The following is a 17,102-nucleotide window of genomic DNA, read 5'->3' on the forward strand; positions in this document are numbered from 1 at the left end:
TTGGACTTGGGTTCTGGGTGCTGTTGTTGACGGTGATGGCGATGGTGGTTGAGATGGTGGTGGTGGTGCTATCGATGCTGTTTCTAGTGGTGGTTCAGTTTCAGTTTCAGCCAAAAGTGTCGCTCCCAATGCATCCTCCGACCACTGTTGCTGTTGGAACTGTTGCTGCTCGTGCTGGTGCTGGTGGTGCTGCTGCTCCTTCTCCTGCTCCTGCCGTCCTAATCACGTGCTCAGCCAGGTGGAGTTGCACGTGCAGATGGTGCTGGGGATCACAGGTGCATAGTAGACGCCGTTGGCATAGATGAGTCCCGGCGGACCGGCCTGTATCTGTATGGTCTGTGGTGCCGCTGTCGCCGTCTGATCCGCGCTGCTCGTGCAGCACACGGCGGCTGGGGCGGCCTGTTGCACATATATGGTCTGCGCCTGGCCCGTGGGCGGCGCCTGCGGGACAAGGGTCAGGGTAGCTGCCTGCTGCGGCTGCTGCTGTTGCGTCTGTGTCTGCTGCTGCTGCTGTTGCTGCTGCGCTGGGTCAAGGAACTGATGCTGACGCTGCTGCTGTTGCTGCTGCTGGTGCTGCTGGTTTTGCTGATGCTGCTGCTGCTGTTGCTGCTGGTACTTCTCCTGGGCCTGCTGCTGCTGCTGCTTCTCCTGCTTGTTGAAGAGCACCTGAGCGGCCAGCGACTGGATTAGATGGAGCGACTGGCGCCGCTCGTGGCCCATTAGACAGACCGTCGACATCTCGACTACCTCGCGTAAATGCATCAGGTACTGATACTGCAGCGGTTCCTCATCGACGCCCCAGAAATGGTTACGCAAGTAGGCCTCCAGCTTGGTGGTCTGCGTATTGATGTCCGGGAAATCGATGAAGAAGCGCGAGCACATGTAGCGCTCCAGGGTCTTGATGAGCTGCGAGTCGACGGCCTTGTAGTTGCGCACCAATAGATTGCAGTACTTGAGCAGGCCGCCGCCTCGTATCTCCTCCGGCTGACGCGTTGAGATCAGTTTCTTTTGCAAGTGGTAGAGTGCCTCCTGGAAGTCCCCGTAGACCGATTCGCCGACCACCGTTGGATAGAAGTTCTCCGAGATGGGCAGAGCGGCGCAGTCGTAGAAGAGCAGCAGCGAGTCCAGCACAATCTGGAACGAGTCCACCGAGAACTCGAACTGGCGCCTCATCGTGTCCACGAACTTCAGCTCGACGTTCTTGTGGCCCGGCGAGTTGCCCAGCGATATGAGCGACCAGCGGTCGCCGTCATTGTTGTTGTTCACCTTGACCATCTTGCCCACGTAGGCCTCCTTCAGGGAGCACGTGTAGATGCGGCGCTTGCAGACGCCCTCGGGCATCAAGTCCAGCAGGGTGTTGAGCACCGCCACCTTGACGCGATCGAAGACGCGCGGCGAACTCAGCTCGATGGCGAATATCAGGTCCAGGTCATTGTACGGCTGATCCTCGCTGGCTAAAACATGACTAGCTGCCCCGCCGTTGAGACGGATGTCCTTAACTAACACCCCGGCGCCGCCGGCGTTCACCTCCGCCTCCAGCTTGCGGCGCACCAGGTTGACCAGATCCTTGAGCGTCACCTCCAGTGTGGGAAAGTTGCCGCGCCCATGGATGGCCACCTTCTCGTCCATGACGTCGTGCAGCTTGCTCACCTGCTCGAACGATAGCACGGCCAGCCGCTGCGTCCCCCCAGTGTCCACGCTCTCCAGCGATCCGTGGTCCGAGGTCGAGGCGATCGATGACCCAGAACTGGGTGACGGCGGCGGAGTCTCGGTGCCGCCGTCCGAGTGGAATCCATCGTCGATCTGGTAGACGTCCATTCTGTTGCTGCGCTGTTGATGATACAACGGTTCGGCTCCGTCTAGTGTCCCGCACTGCAATCAAGAGATAGAGTTCAAGGTTAGTAGGGCGTCATGGAAATCGATGGCTTAGCACTACTAACAATAGTCTATTGCTATGGCTTGTGGGTGCTGCTGGATCGACTCCTTCACTGATCTAAACTACCATCGTTATTGTAATTGTGGCGTATGTGGTTGGCTTGCTTTCGGGGTTTTCAACAAACCAAATTTTGTATTAGGAATTTTGGGTGGATGTGGAAATGTCGAGGTCTAACGAATGAGTGAGTGGTGCTGGTTAAAAGGCAAATGTTTGATTACATTTCGATAGCCAAGTTGTTCGATATTTCAGCAGGGAAATGTTGTAGAATCGGTGTTTTGGAATAAGATATATCAAATATGGCAAGGATCCGACGCACATCGTTTGGTTTTTCAGTCGCTACTATAGTTTTCATCTGCCTTGATTAATAATTTGTTTGTTTTGCAGAACTAGAGGCATATACATGTATGTACATATATATCATATCATACATATGTATTCCTGTTCTATTCCATTATCTCCTCGGCACTCTGGCTCTTCATTTCGATTGTTTTCGTGTCGTCGTGGTATCGCCATCATGATATTGTCGCCGCTATTATTTATTTATTTATTTATTTATTTTGCCAGTTTATCTGGCCAATGCCAAACGCCGCCCGGGGCTTCTTCTTTTAATTAATTAATTTGCTTTAAATTCGCTAAATTCGACTGTTGCTGTGCGCTAGAGCGGCCTACGCGCCGAACAACACTAAATGCTGAGCTATTTATTGCTCAGTTCTCGCCCAAACGAGAGAAGCCACCGCAGTTGGCATCACATCGAATGGGATCGAATCGGATCTACATGGCCCAGTCGAAAGTTCCGCGTTGTTATCAAGGCGAGCCAGCCCCTCCCACCCCCTAAATTCCCTACTCCCTAACCCACTACTATCCCCACTTTTCGCCTTCTGTTTGGTGCCACTGTTGTATGTACATGGCATGGCCATTATATCGTTTAGCTCTATCTCCTGCATGACTTTTATCTGCACATGTGTGTGTATGAGTGTGGGTTTGGGTTCTCTTTTTATCATTTTGTTTGTGCTTTCAAAAAAAAAAATATTAATTTTCTGGCATAACCGACCGGCGACCGCACAAAATATGTACTATATTATACACAAATATAGGAGGCGGACGAATAGAACCGAGCGCCGATTAGCGAGCTGCGGTGATGAACGGGTGAGGAATCGCAATTGGAAACGTAATGCCATGCAAATGCATTTCTGCCTCGAATGATTCACACAGGGCAATCGGATCGGTCAGTTTCCAAGACAACTTAGTAGCACCGACTAACCGCCTGACCTGCACTTACATGCCTCTTCTCTTCCCATCACTAAGATATCATTTTTTTTTTTTTTTTTTTTTCATATCTGGATTGCTTTCAGCACAGGATTATTATTTAATTTTGATTGTTTGCAATACTTTGGCTTCTGCGGCTGATGCAATAACTTAACCATATCGCTTTAATAACTTTTTGATAAGATTTTTTTTTCTTTTTCAGTCATTCGCTGCCGAAATTCCCTAGCTGTGTAGCTCTAGCTGTTTTGGCCAACTTCGCGCAACTCTACGGACGTATTAATTTGCGCTCAGTTTTCGTGTGAATTGGGTAATATAACTAAATTTTGTCTCGGGTCGCCGGGGTCGGTGCGATTTCGCTTTGGATCTTTGCATCTTGAGAACTGCCGCGTGGCTGAGTTCACACTTTACATATGTCTATATATCTTTCTATGTCAAATGAAGGGGGGTGGGGGCGGAAAAACTCGGTATTGTTATTCACTCAGTTCCAGTTAAGTTAGCCTTCTTGTTGCTTTTGCCCAGCCGAACAATTAGTTATTTATTAATTGCCATTGACGTCGCGCACAAGCACAAATTGCCGCTGTCATGTATTTATTGTAATTGCTTAAACTGCATTTTCATGAGACGGCGAATCGATTTGAGAAGAGAATTCGCCCTTGAGAAGGAATTGCAGGCAGGAACTACAACTATTCGTCTGCGACATTCTTTGATTTAATCAACACCTTTGCGCTACTACTTTTAGTATTGGTTAACCAAAGTGTGAAATGAAATCAAATAAAAATTTGATTATTTCCCTGTTAATTACTTTCTATATAGTTTTCGACTGTCTCAAACGCATTCGATGTATTTGAAAGTAAAAAAAGTATGTTATGCTGCAATGTTCATCATTTTATAACACTGAACATTAGCTAATTCGCCCTTCTAAGCAAGTTCACACACACTGTTCTTTGTGAATCAGTGCTCAATTTCACAATTTCGCATACATTATCCAGCTAATTTTCACCGATTTGCGTACGATTCGTAAGTGCACAATTCGAAATGCATTATCTTTGGCTTTATCATTATCATAACGGTGTTTTTCGGTGGCAGTGCAGGTGCTTCACTCAGACATGCAAACAGGTGCAATAGTTTATGCGCGAGTGCTCGTGAGTGTGCGTTTGTGTGTGTTGGCCTAGACTGGTCTCAAATAAAAGTGAAAATCGTTGTTATTTGCCTTCCTTCTCTCTCCTCTTTCGCGGCTAAGGAAAGCAGCAGCGAATAGCCCAACAATGGCAGAAAGTCTATTATAGAAAAAAATAAATGACGAGAAAAACACGAAAATTCAAAGCCTACACACACGAAAAAACGATATACTGTTTTTAAAATTTTCAATTTTATTTCAATCAAGAATTTTGGTTGTTTTTGGCAGTGTTGATAAACTAAATCGCAACGCTCTCCAATAAGCTTCAAAACTTTTCGTTACTTTCAATATAAATATCAGAATTATGCACTATGTTTCGATTTATTTTCCAATTTCATCACACTCGCGTACTTCTTTTCTGGTTAAGCATATTATTATTTTAACATACCTAGTGTAAACTGAGGCTTAAACAAATACGGACTTGGTGTGGATATTGTTTTAGCACCGCATCACCGTCGAAGAAGGAGGAAAACGAACGACGAAATTGAAGGAAGCGGAGGAAGCGGAGGAAGCGGTGGGTGGCGGATTGGGGTGGGTGGTGCCCACAATTGGCGCCTACTGAACGCGACTAAGCGACTCCGACTGTTTTCGACGCGACTTCGACTTAATTCGCGTGTTTGAATGTGAATTAAATACAATCTGCTAGCGAATGGCAACACACACTCTTCTTGTTTCTTTTCCTTTTTGAGCACTGTACACTTTTTAATTCGTATGATTTTTAATTTAAATTTCGGCTCTCATACTCTCGATTGCTCCTAATTTTTCTAGTTCGCGCGGAGAAGAACGACTGTTGAGTTGTGCGTTCGAAAACCAAATGAATTGACGTCGACGCCGCCGCTTGCTCTGAAAAAAATAACTCCAATCTGAATTGCGAACAAGAAACTATATAGAGAGCGAAAGCTCTCTCCCACTCGCTTACTCTCGCAGCTGACGTCACGAGGCGCTTGAGTGGAATGCCGTTTGAGTGAGTTTAATGCTTTTGGGGCTTTTTTAGAAGGGCACACACACTCACACACACGCATGCAAACACTACAACTACAACTTTGGGTTAGTCGGTCGATCTCGCTCCCCCTCTCACACTCTCTCTGCACCACTCTTTCTTTCCACTGCACTGCAATATATGCGGGTGTTGCTCGCTCAGCTGATAAATCGAAGAAGAAGAAGAAGAAGAAGCGGGTCTCTAGGTGAGTGACTGTCTGTGTGTGTGTATGTGAGTGTGTGCGTGTTAGCCGCCTTTAGTCATATTTGCAATGCATTTTTCGATTTCATTATTGAGGCTTTTCTCTGGGAGGAAAATCTCTAGTCTCATAAAATTGTGAATTAAATGGAGAAATATGTATTATAATGCTAAATCGAAAAATCTTAATTATATTGAATGGACCAATACGAAGCAATACCGAGTAAATATATTTAAAAAGCAAACAGCAAAACAACAAACCAAGAACCATTTTCAGATAAGCGGAAAAGAGACGTCCCCTAGCGATAAGGCTGTGTTCTCCTGCGTCCCACGAGAATTGAGATTAGTATTATGTATGGTAATTGGGAGACGACGATAGCCAAAAATAAACACAAATTATGTGAATAATCATTTGGTACCGACATTTATTTACATATAGTACAAAGCCTAGCAACCGTAATCTCGTCGTTATATATACATATAAATAATATATGGAATATTTATCTGATGCATACACACGTATATGAATTAATCCCGTTTCGACTGCTTAATAATATCATCGAGTAATGAGATGAGCCCAACAATTCGATGCCATAATATATGCAGAACACTTAATTATAATTTAGCTTCATTAGCCTTACCGTTATTCCGCGTAGAATAACTGTCGGCCGGCTCAATGTTATAATTTAACCAACATTTTGCAACGCTTTTTTGTGATTTGCTGTTTTTGTATTTCTCTTGTCTGTTTTTGAAAGGTTGTTTTCGGATATCGCTTGATTAATGCCTATTCGCTCGTGATGGAAGCCTGAAAAAGCACAGTAACATTGAGACTGAGGCAAGCGTTAATGTATCTTGCAGATACGAAACCATCTTGCACTGCAGCGCCAGCACACGAGAAATATAATATAAAACGCTGGGAGCTGAGGTCGCGGTGGGGCCAAGCTTGTTGCCATTATGAATGCTATTGTTGTTGCCAGTTACTCGTTTGCTGTTAGTTGTTAGCCGTATACCCTGCACCGTATACCGCAGCATACCGTATAGCGTATCTGTATCTGTATCTGTATCTGTATCTGTATCTGCGGTGTATGGATGAGGTCTTGGTGCGACGCGGTCGCTTGTTTGGCAAGACGCAGACTCATTCAAGGCGACCCTGACCCAATAAGCCGTGTCCATTGCAAACGTATCTGTATCTCACGCTTGGCTTTGGATACCTCGAGTTCCGCCATTCCGACCATTCAACACAGGGCTTGGCCAAAAGGCCGAAAGGCCGAAACGAAAGTGTGGCGGCCAAATTCTAGCTATCACCCCCATCCCATGCCCATCGATCCATCCACAAATGCAAGTCGCGGCTAATTGTTATGCCAGGCGACGGGTATCCGAAAACCTCATTCCTCAGACCCGCGAACCCCCAAACCGGTTCGACCGACATTTCAAATACGCACTCGATTCGATTCGATCCAACAAACACGCGCTCGAAATCAGAAATCAGAAATGAGATTCAGATACACTTGCGTTTTTGGCATAGCTTCACATACTTCCAGTCAGACTGAAAATGAAAGTGCCGACAAAGCGCCCAAGAATTGTGAAGTACTTGAAAGTAAAACCAAGCCGAAAGTATCTTCTGACTATAAGATACAGATCCAATAGATTCAAAGAAAGTTGTGTAACCTAAGCTTTGTTACTATGTATATTAAATGCTTCTCCAACAGATCGATCCCAATTCGAGTTTGAACTGTCATCAAACGAATGTTAGTCAGCTTTGTTAAAAGATTCATTTTATTCATTTCGTGACTAATGAATGCACATATTACCTTTGATAATGAACTGATAATGGGCAGAGTTACAGAGTTACAGGCATTTTTGCTGTTGTGTACGGCAAAGCGGAAATTGAGTTTCTTTAGGCTGCATTTTCTTCCTTTCTTCTTTGTATCTACCTAACTACCTTTAATTGCTTTTGGCTTCCCTTTTCAGCAATTCTTCGCTTCTTAACTTTCGGTTTTCTTTCGGGTTTAATTTCTGTGTCAAAAAATGGGGAACCTAGTCGAAACGTGACACCGAAGTGGAGAAGTGAGAGGGAGAGTCAGTTAAGTATGATTCGATTTGGATTTGGATTTGGGTTTGGATTTGTCTGGCTTGATTTGACTTTATTGGACAATGGGCACTCGGGCAATATATTGGGCTGTGTTTCTCCTTACCAATTTATACTGCGATTATGCAATCAAATGGGCCCATTTCCGACTCGTGCTTAAATTAGTAATAAAAAGTAAATGGTGGCAGCAAAAAATACAGAACCTAATTATTAACACAAAAGTAAATTGCACTCCAAATTGTGATAGGCTGAATTTAGATTAAGCCATTTAATTGAAGATCATTAAAAACGGACCCAAATTGGAAAGTTGCTGGCAGATTATTTAATGGGATGCGGAATTGGGAAACCTGTAGAGCTCTGCTATATAATCTATATCTATAACATTCAATTTACCAACGCAACTGATTCTGGGTAAACACAAATTGACTGTTCAGCATTCGGCATTTGTGCAAATAATATTGTCAACAAGAAAATGGTAGGCAACTTTGTGTACATTTTTTGTTTTCGGTGTCATAAATTATTCGTTACTTAAACGCTCGATGAAAACCCGAGAGTGGCAAATATTTACCTGAAAAACATACAAATATTTAGGTCGTTGTTTAATCGCGAATTTGATCATTATGCTAGGCAGTTCATTTATTCAATTCGATTGCTTTACCATAGGATTTTAATATCTTCTGTTTTTTTTTTCGGTGATTTCGTTACTAGTCATTCTCATTCGCGTTAAAACTAACTTCAATTATTGCCACTCTTATTGAAAGTTAACTACGCTTTGCGTATCAACTGATTCCAATTTGGCGATTAATTCAACAGATAAACAAACTTTCAATTGCAAATGCTGTTTTTGTTTTCGTAGCTCGTCTTCGCGGTTTTTGCGTAGTTCTTATATTGACTTTTTATTGGCTTTGGAAATGGCGAACTGCTGTTCGCCTAGTTTCATATCAATTTGATGTGCTTTAGTGTCTGGAGTGTTGTTTTTGTTTCGAACACTCATTGTTTCCTAGCGTGACTTTTCAGAATCATGCAACTTATAATTACAGCGATGTGACGATGAGTATCTATCTGTGTATCCATGGGATACACAAACAAACCCACAAACACCCGCTCGAATAGGCTGAATAGTAATAAAGTTTCGGCATGCGGATTTAGCAGGCGCTATCGATAGCGAGGGGCATCGAGTGATATCAGGGGGTATCAGAGGTTCGGGAGGGAAAGAACACCCCCCTCCGAAGGTGTGTGCTTGTTTTTTTCTCTACCTGTCTGTCGACGTGCCTTCCATCTATCAGTTAATGGCAATTTGACTCGGAATCAATTAAAATCGCTTACATCGAAACTCCGAGATACTTTCGATGTGTGCATTCATTCGTGCGACCTTGAAGCCTATACTATACCACCACATGCTCCCTTTGTTCCGACCTCCGCTTCAAATTTCGTTGCCTGTGAGTAATTAAAATTGATAAATGACTTCGTGCCACTAAAACTGTTCTTTAGCCACTATCAATTGCTTCCTGGGAATCGAGCGAGTGCCATCTGTAGTCAAGAATCAAGTTAATATATGCATCCATAAAAGCAGCATATAGCCGGGTATAATGAATACAGTAACTGTGGGGGATGCACTTGTCTCAAGATACTTAGGAATCTCCTCCTTAAAAAGTGGGCATTCTAAACCTTCGAAGTTGTTTACTTGTGGCATTCAACAATTGAAATACACTTATGGGACAACTAAGCTGATTATAACATAAATCTGCTCACGGAAATTTGTATTAGACTTCATTTACTTCTTTGTTCTACTTGAAGTGGAAGTAAAGGTTGTTTCTGAATTTGTTTCCTAGCCACATTCACTTCCGCCTTCGAAACCCAAGAAGTAGTTGTACCGCAAGCAGATACATTTCCGCTGGCAAAATGATAAGAACGAAATCGGCGAAATAAAAACCGAGCAACTAAGTAGAACATGCCTGGTAAGCTGAAAAAATGTCAACTGAAACAATCTGTATCTATATATACATATATTTATATATGAATGCGAGTGAGATATATAAATAGGGTAAAAACAGTTGTATCTACAGTCGGCACTTGTGCCAGATTCAGGTGCGGATTAGTTGGCTTGTTTAGCACGAATAAAATGTATCTTTTTGACTGTTGCCTCTCCCACTGTTTTCAGTCTTTTTTCTTCTTTTTTTGTTTTCGGCATGCGCGGAACGATAAAGATGCGAGCTGATTAATTGCAAATTGCAAATTGCACATCTCGACCCACAAACGAATCGATCAGATGTATTTACGCCAACGTGGGTTGGCCCATCATCACCAGGGGCTGGGACTGCTGGGATGATGATGGTGACTAAGCCAGTTGGGATTTGCCTGGGCTGTTCGTTGATTCACTGCCAACGCTAACTGCTAACTGGGCTCGAAAACAAGGCAATTAATGGATCGTGAGCTGGGCCAAACAAGTCCAACAGCTGATTTATGTTGCCAGCGCTAAGTGTCCCTTAAGTGCTCAAGATTTGGGCCATGCCTAACTTCAATTCATTTGAACAACAATTTAATAATCGCGTTTTTTTGGTTTCAGCTGACTTCAGTTCACTTTTCCCCATCGCATCGGCGTGCAAAAGTCGCCGAGAGTTTATTGCCCCGCGAAGACGCTTACATACTTTATTTGTAGAGTAGGTATGCGCAGGCGAGCAAGTACAATGGAAATAAAACGAGATCGTGGCGAGAAGACGACTCGGCAACAAATAAAATTAAAATTAAACTGCTTGCACAAACAAAAATTCCGAAAATTACTGCTTATTACATCTCAATACATAAGCACATCGCACACAGCGGCGGACAGGAATCCATCCACGAACTTATATAGTACCGGGCTTATCACCACATCAATCGCCACTCAGATGCTCAGATGCTCAGATGCTCAGATACTTAGATGCTCAGATGATGTTCAAGATGATTGAGATGATGATCCTCTACTCTGGCCAGCACGTGCAGGCCCAATCGGTTAATGGCCCCAACCGATCACGATCGCCCCGCTCTGTAATCAACTGCGATCTTCAAAGCAATCCACATCCATAGATTGCACACGATCCGTTATCGGATGGAGCCAATCTATATACACACGTATAACCATTGTGAGATTTCATTCAGCCCGTGCAGGTGGTGCTGCAAATCTGGACTATTGGAACTCGCTGGTCGGAATTAGTTGACCCAACGGCCGGTGTCTGCCCTTTGCGTCACTCAAGTTTTGGGCTTGTGTTCGATTTTTTCAAATTTTGTAATTTCACTTTCTTCGACGTGACAACAACTCTCTCGGCTGCCTACGTGGCTGCCATTTCAAGTGGATCGTGGCACAGAGCAGTTACGCAATTGGAAAAGATATAAAAAAAATGGTTTAAAAGAAAATTGTGAATCAATTATAAATTCAACAAAGTTACGTCTCACAAAATAGGCCGCTTGAATTGCTTCCTCGAATCGAAAATCATTATTTATCTTTGAAGGATGCACTTTTCAAGACGAATAGCACTTTTAATGTCCCAAATCGTATTTGAGTTGAATTAATGACTTGCTCGTAAACTTAAGACGTAGCTTAGCCAACTAAAAATAACTTTGTGGCTAAGGAAAAGTATCCAATTATAATACGACAGAAATTACGTCACGAAGCATGCTCTGAATATCTTTAAGTTTGCTCGAGTATCTTGTTTTTGGCATATTCTTGAGCTTGGAGTGGCCTGCTGATTTTTGCACCGATGTGTGGGCATTCAAGTGCGAGCTGCGTAATCTGCTTATTAGACATGAGTCGATGCCTTCGGTTTTTGCTTTGCTCCACTCGAGTGCGCAGCCATCGGGCGGTCGTCAAATCATCAAATGGCCATAAAAATAGAAACCCGATTTCAATTATAGTTCTCTCTCTCTCTTCTGACGCCGAGATACATTTGATGCGCTTGGCCGGGCCAGCAAAATCGTCTTGGGTGCTGGATCATCAGGGAGTGTACTAAGTGCGAGTGGCAGCTAGAAACATGGATGTGTGTATGAATGAAAGGTTAGTGGCAGCCACTAAAAGTTCGTTCAACGCTGCATTGTATCTGCATCTGCATCTGTATATGTATCTGCATCTATATCTGTATCTGGCAGGCACTCGTACTTCGGCTCGATTCGCGATTCGTTTCGCTTCGCGTTGCGAATTTGCGTTGCGCTTTAGTTGGTCTCTGTGTCAGTGGAACTCTGAAATGCCACCTTGCCTCGTGTATCTGTGGCAATGTGGCAAACATTCTGCGAAGTTGCTGCTGCAGGCAATGCTTCGTTGCACGACAGCAATACAGCAACAACACAGCAGCGACGACGGATTGGTTTCAACTTTTCGAAAAAGTGAAAGGAGTTTTCAAACATTTGTGTATTTTATTATTGTGTATTATTATTATTATTATTCGCTGCAAGATGTAACTTGACATTTGCGCTCAGAGGAAACACATCAAAGGATTTAAAATGAGCCGCTTGACCCGTTAAACTGGAGAGGAAATCCCCCGGCTAATGGTGAAAATGAGTGGAAAACAAAACAAGCCTTTTCACTTAGCAAACAGCGGCTGGCAAGGCAAAGCAAAGCAAACCAAATGCCCAACCCAGAGCCCAAACAAGCCGCAAATTGTTGCTGCTAATGTTGTGGCAATTGTTCGTCCGTGTGTTTGCCTTTGTGTGTTGTACAATGCACTCGAGTCCGAGTCATGCACATGAACATGCACATGCCGAAGCGTTGCGCCACCACAAAAGCAGCACCACCACTAACAGCACCATCGAATAGTGGCTCTATGGCCATACAGTGTATGCAGCACCACCAGCAAAGTAAAGGCTGCAGTCACAACAAGCACCTGAGAGCCAAGAGACGCGACTTAATCTGAGACAGTCTGCGACTGTGGCAACTGCAACTGCAACTGCCACTGCATCTGCACCTGAAAACGAAATTCAAGCCAACTGCCGAAAGATGCAGCTAGAGTTGTGAGATCGAAATAACTTCTTGGGCCAAGTTTCCAGTTGGTTCTCAGTTTCTGAATTCAGAATGGCAATCAGTTTAAATTTAAGCGCTCTTAATGAATGCACTTATGCAAAGGCAATAAATGCAAAATGCAATGCAGTCGAGTTCTCCCAACTAGACCGCAGCTTGTTCATTTGGAGTCAGTTGCCTCTTTGTGTGAAAGCCGCAGACGAGGCACTGATGAAACTGCAACCAAAGCCGCAGCCGCAGCAGGCAGAAATTTCATCTTCGCTTTTGCGGCTGGTGGAACTTCTATGTGCAACTGCAAGTGCCACTGCAGCAACTGCAACAAGTGCAACTGGCATTGCGAGTGCAACAAAGTATCTGCGACTGGCTGCGATTTGCCGTTTAAAGCGCGAAAGTGAAATCTTGTTAGCCATTTTAACTTGTTGTTTGGATTTCGCACAAACGCGCCTTTCTTTGCTTTCTGTGTGTGCGGTGGTCAGTCAGTCAGTCAAACGGCAATGGTTTTTCGGTGCCTTCCGCTGGTCAGTGAACCGATTGGAAAAGCAGTCGATACTTACACAATTCAGAGGTTGCGGGGCAGATAGCAAAGTCAGATTGGATAGGAGAGCTTACCTGCAAGCAAAAGAAATATGTGAAAAGGTCAATAAAGAGAATAAATTTATTATGCATGCGACAGATAAACGTGTCTCGCCACTAAAACGGTGCGGAAAATAGAAAATTATATTTAAAAGTATGCAAAGGGGGGAAGGAAATTCGACGGCGCTTGGCAGCCGAGTGAGCAGAGCAATAAGAACAAGAAACCACATTCAAATGGGATTCTGCCAAGGCGCAGCATTTCGTTCAATTAATTTGGCCAACGCAGCAAGAGCAACCCATCGCAATGTGAAGATTTCAGTCGCACTTGTCGACCCTTCACTGTACCCCCACCCCTCACAGCCAAAATTGTCGCATTCTTTCACCCAATCTAGGACAGCATTTGTGCTCTACATACGGCCGTGTATCTGTATCTGTATCTATATCTATATTTGTATTTGTATCCCAACTATACCCAATTTCTTTTCTTCATATTTAATTTTGGCTCTCGCATGCTATTTAAACAGCTGAAAGTCGCTCGTGTTTACCACCTTGTTTGCCATTGTTTAAAGCCAAACAAAGCGTAGCACTCGAAGTGGGAAACTATGGCAACGTGGATATGCAGTTTACAGCCATTCAACGCGGTTACGTTCAATAATTTCGGGCCCTAAAATAGCCAACAGCTTTACAGGTGGTAGGTAGGTAGGTATAGGTAGGTATATCCAATTCATTTGAACACGAGCATTCTCGCCTTAATTCAATTAGCTGCGTCCGTCCTCAACTTGAACGTATCCATTTTTAATTAGAACAGTGCAAATTTCGCAATCGCAATAGCGCACACTCGGGCCAATCTATATATAATCAAAGTCAAAGATATATATGTATATATGTATAGCCATAGGCATATGTGCGTCTGGTATCCGAATGCATGTAAATGCATATAGCTCAAAGCTCGTTCGGATCGGATCGGTTCAGTTCAGTCGGTTTCAGTTGTAGTTTCGATTTTGGTTGGGGGTTTTCTGTGCATGAAATAAATGCCGATAGGCCGTCGTCGTCCAACAACAACTAAATCAACAACACCAACGACACCAACAACACCAACAACACCAACCGACACCAACAACAGCAAATGCGACGGACAACGAACGCAGTGGCCGACCTTCGCCGTGTGCGGCATACAACGTTGTTCGCTGAAGGTTGACAATCAATAGCAACAGAAACAGCAACAACAACAACAATAATAATACTACTACTACTAGCAACCACAATAGCAACAACTGCAGTAGCAGCAGCAACGGCAACAACAACATTAACTAGAGCACAACACAACTTATCAAAGTTGATTGCATTTCAAAAAGGGTTTTGTCTTACCGTCTTGGAGTTGCCCAATGCAACTCTGATTAGGCGACTCATGCATAATGGAAATAAACATATGTTAAAAGCCCGTGTGCCAAATGCAAACGAAAACTGATAAATCCCCACCCCCAAACCCTCGTCGAAATAAACTAAATGGGTTGATATGCAAATGGTCGAACAATGGTGAAAATAGGTTACAAAATACAAACAGCTTTATTCGATTTGTAGGGCAAGGAGAAGATCGACATGAAAGGAGAAAGCTTTCAATTTAAAGAAATCAATCTTAAGTAGAACGATATATCACCATTACTATATGTATTATCTTTAACTTGGCAGTTTAGCGTGTAGTTTTCTTATCGAAGCCTCTTTTTCGCGAAATTTCTTACTCATTTTTCCAAATAATAGTTAAGATAAATATACATTTCAGTTCAGATCTGCTGACCCATATCTCACGAATATGCAAATTATCGCCGGATTTATATTCGAGAATCTTCACGGAAGAAAAGAGATCTTCATTTCGTATGATTACTGAATTATTCGAGTTCTACGCCCCCTCAATTTTCCCTACTTGGCGGCAATCAAAGAATTATTCAGCACGCAGTTTTATTACACGTTTGCTTGTATCTGTATCTGTATCTGCATCATTAGGCCAAAATGCTTTTTGCTGTTTTCGGCATGATTTCTGTTATTTACAAGTCACGAAGTCGGGCCACGCAAACTGCAATTAGGCTGTGGCAACAGCTCACCTGCTCAGGTGGGAAACAATTGGCTAGCCGGAGAGATCCTCTCCGAAAGACCACAGAGATCACGTATCTGGGGGATAAATCAAACGCCCCCACAGACAGAGACGGAGAGCGATAGAGTGAGAGAGAGGGGAATGGGGAATGGGGAAAAGGGCAAGCTGTGCCGCCGGGTTGCATAATTAAACTTTTGAGGATCTGATTGTAAATAGACAAGCGCGGCATAATCAGCTTACGTTCTGTGAGCCACGTTCTGGGCTTGGCCCTGGTAATTAATATCTCCGAGATAAACACACTTCACAGCTCTGCTGCCCTGGAGCGGCACGGCATTATTGTATATTATGTATTCGGATTTTGATTCGGATCGTATCGCATTCGGATTGAAGCTGCCCGCAGCTGAACGGGGTCAGAAGCCAGCAAACTTGGTAACGGAGAACGACGAAGCCAAGACATACACATACATCAGCGGCTCAGGTAGACTGCGGCTGAGCTTGGCTAATTTAAAGTCAGGTTATTAACCTCTGCAAAACAGCAAAAAATCATAAAGCATGCGAGCAAAGCCCAGGCTTGCGTGGTCTGGCTCAATAGGCAAATGTGAGCCAGTATAGCCACAAGTATAGTACTACCAACAACTAGTGTTCGATTGTTTCCGATGAACAACAAGTGCAGTGGATGGGATCACCACCAAATGGCTAAGTTATGGCCAAAGGCAAACAAACACGGGACAGGCAGGATAACAAATAACAAACAACAACAAAACCCAAACTGTTTAAACACGAAACAAAAACAGAAGTTCTACTCGCTTCAATTCAATTCAATTTAACAGCTATTGAAGTGTCTGCTGTTTACATAATTTCTTTCTTTTTCGAGGCTGCCATATCAAATGCGTCTTTGGCCATGTGGACAAAGACGAAAATTTAAATTCCAATTCAGGTGAGACAACGTGAACAAACTGCAAACGGAGCAAACAGACGAAGACATTGCGCCAAGTGTTATATATATATAATGTAATGTAATTAGTGAGGGTTGCCTCAGTGGCTACCCAGCTACGTACGTCAAATGTAATTTGCGTTTGTTGGCCTACCCCCTACACGTGACCAGACGTGGAATCGCTGGCCACACCAGCGAAAGAAACACGAAAAAACAGACCCAGACCCAGACCAAGTCGATCAAGTAGCCCAGGTGAGGTTTCACCTGCAGCCAGTGAAAAACTAAGGCCGCCACCGAAACTGACGTCGTAGCTGGTGAACCCGGATATGTGCGTGGATATGGGCACCTTGGTATGGGTATGGCTATGGGTGCTCCTCCTAAATACATATATACTATCCATGTAGCCTGTGTGCGCAGAGCTGACATTATGTATTGGAAATCGAATTTGAATACCAATTCCGAATTCCGATTCCAATTTGAAATTCCGAGCCAACGGCAGCCATATGCATTGCATTCATTTGAATGTCGTACGCGAACCCAGGTGTAAAGTGTCTTGGCAACCCTTTATTCATTATTTAATAACAAGAAATCATTCAGGATCATAAAAACTTATCGCTTTAAATTAAGAACTCACTTATCTTATGACTCGACAAACTAATATAATACTAATTATTCCGAATATTGCTTTTAATTATTTGAAAGTATCTATACAGTCTAGTTGATTTTAAGCCTTTAAGATGATTTTCAAAATGAATGCAAGGCAGTTTTGTGACAACTCACGATCCATCCATTGTTGTCCTCAAACTGAATACTCCCCATCGTCAACTTTTCCCTCAGATTCTGATCAACATCTGCGGATTCTTCTATTCCCATT

General features: G+C 43.6%; 1 protein-coding gene across 4 annotated transcripts in view; it reads right to left on the reverse strand.

The window, feature by feature from the left end:
- Nucleotides 1–205: 205 nt before the first annotated feature.
- Nucleotides 206–17,102, reverse strand: part of LOC117137818 (terminal nucleotidyltransferase 5C) — a 41,604-nt gene continuing 24,707 nt past the window's right edge. For 2 of the 4 annotated variants that reach the window (XM_033299496.1, XM_033299498.1), the window contains one exon: nt 206–1,872. In XM_033299496.1, the coding sequence (XP_033155387.1) occupies nt 223–1,872 (1,650 nt within the window). In that variant the 3' untranslated portion in view covers nt 206–222. Of the gene's footprint in view, nt 1,873–1,940; nt 2,134–4,767; nt 5,188–17,102 lie in introns of those variants that run through there. The other 2 variants (XM_033299500.1, XM_033299499.1) reach the window with 2 other exon arrangements.

The sequence above is a fragment of the Drosophila mauritiana genome, chromosome 2R (genome assembly GCF_004382145.1).
Source record: "Drosophila mauritiana strain mau12 chromosome 2R, ASM438214v1, whole genome shotgun sequence".
In the NCBI taxonomy this organism is placed as follows: domain Eukaryota; kingdom Metazoa; phylum Arthropoda; class Insecta; order Diptera; family Drosophilidae; genus Drosophila; species Drosophila mauritiana.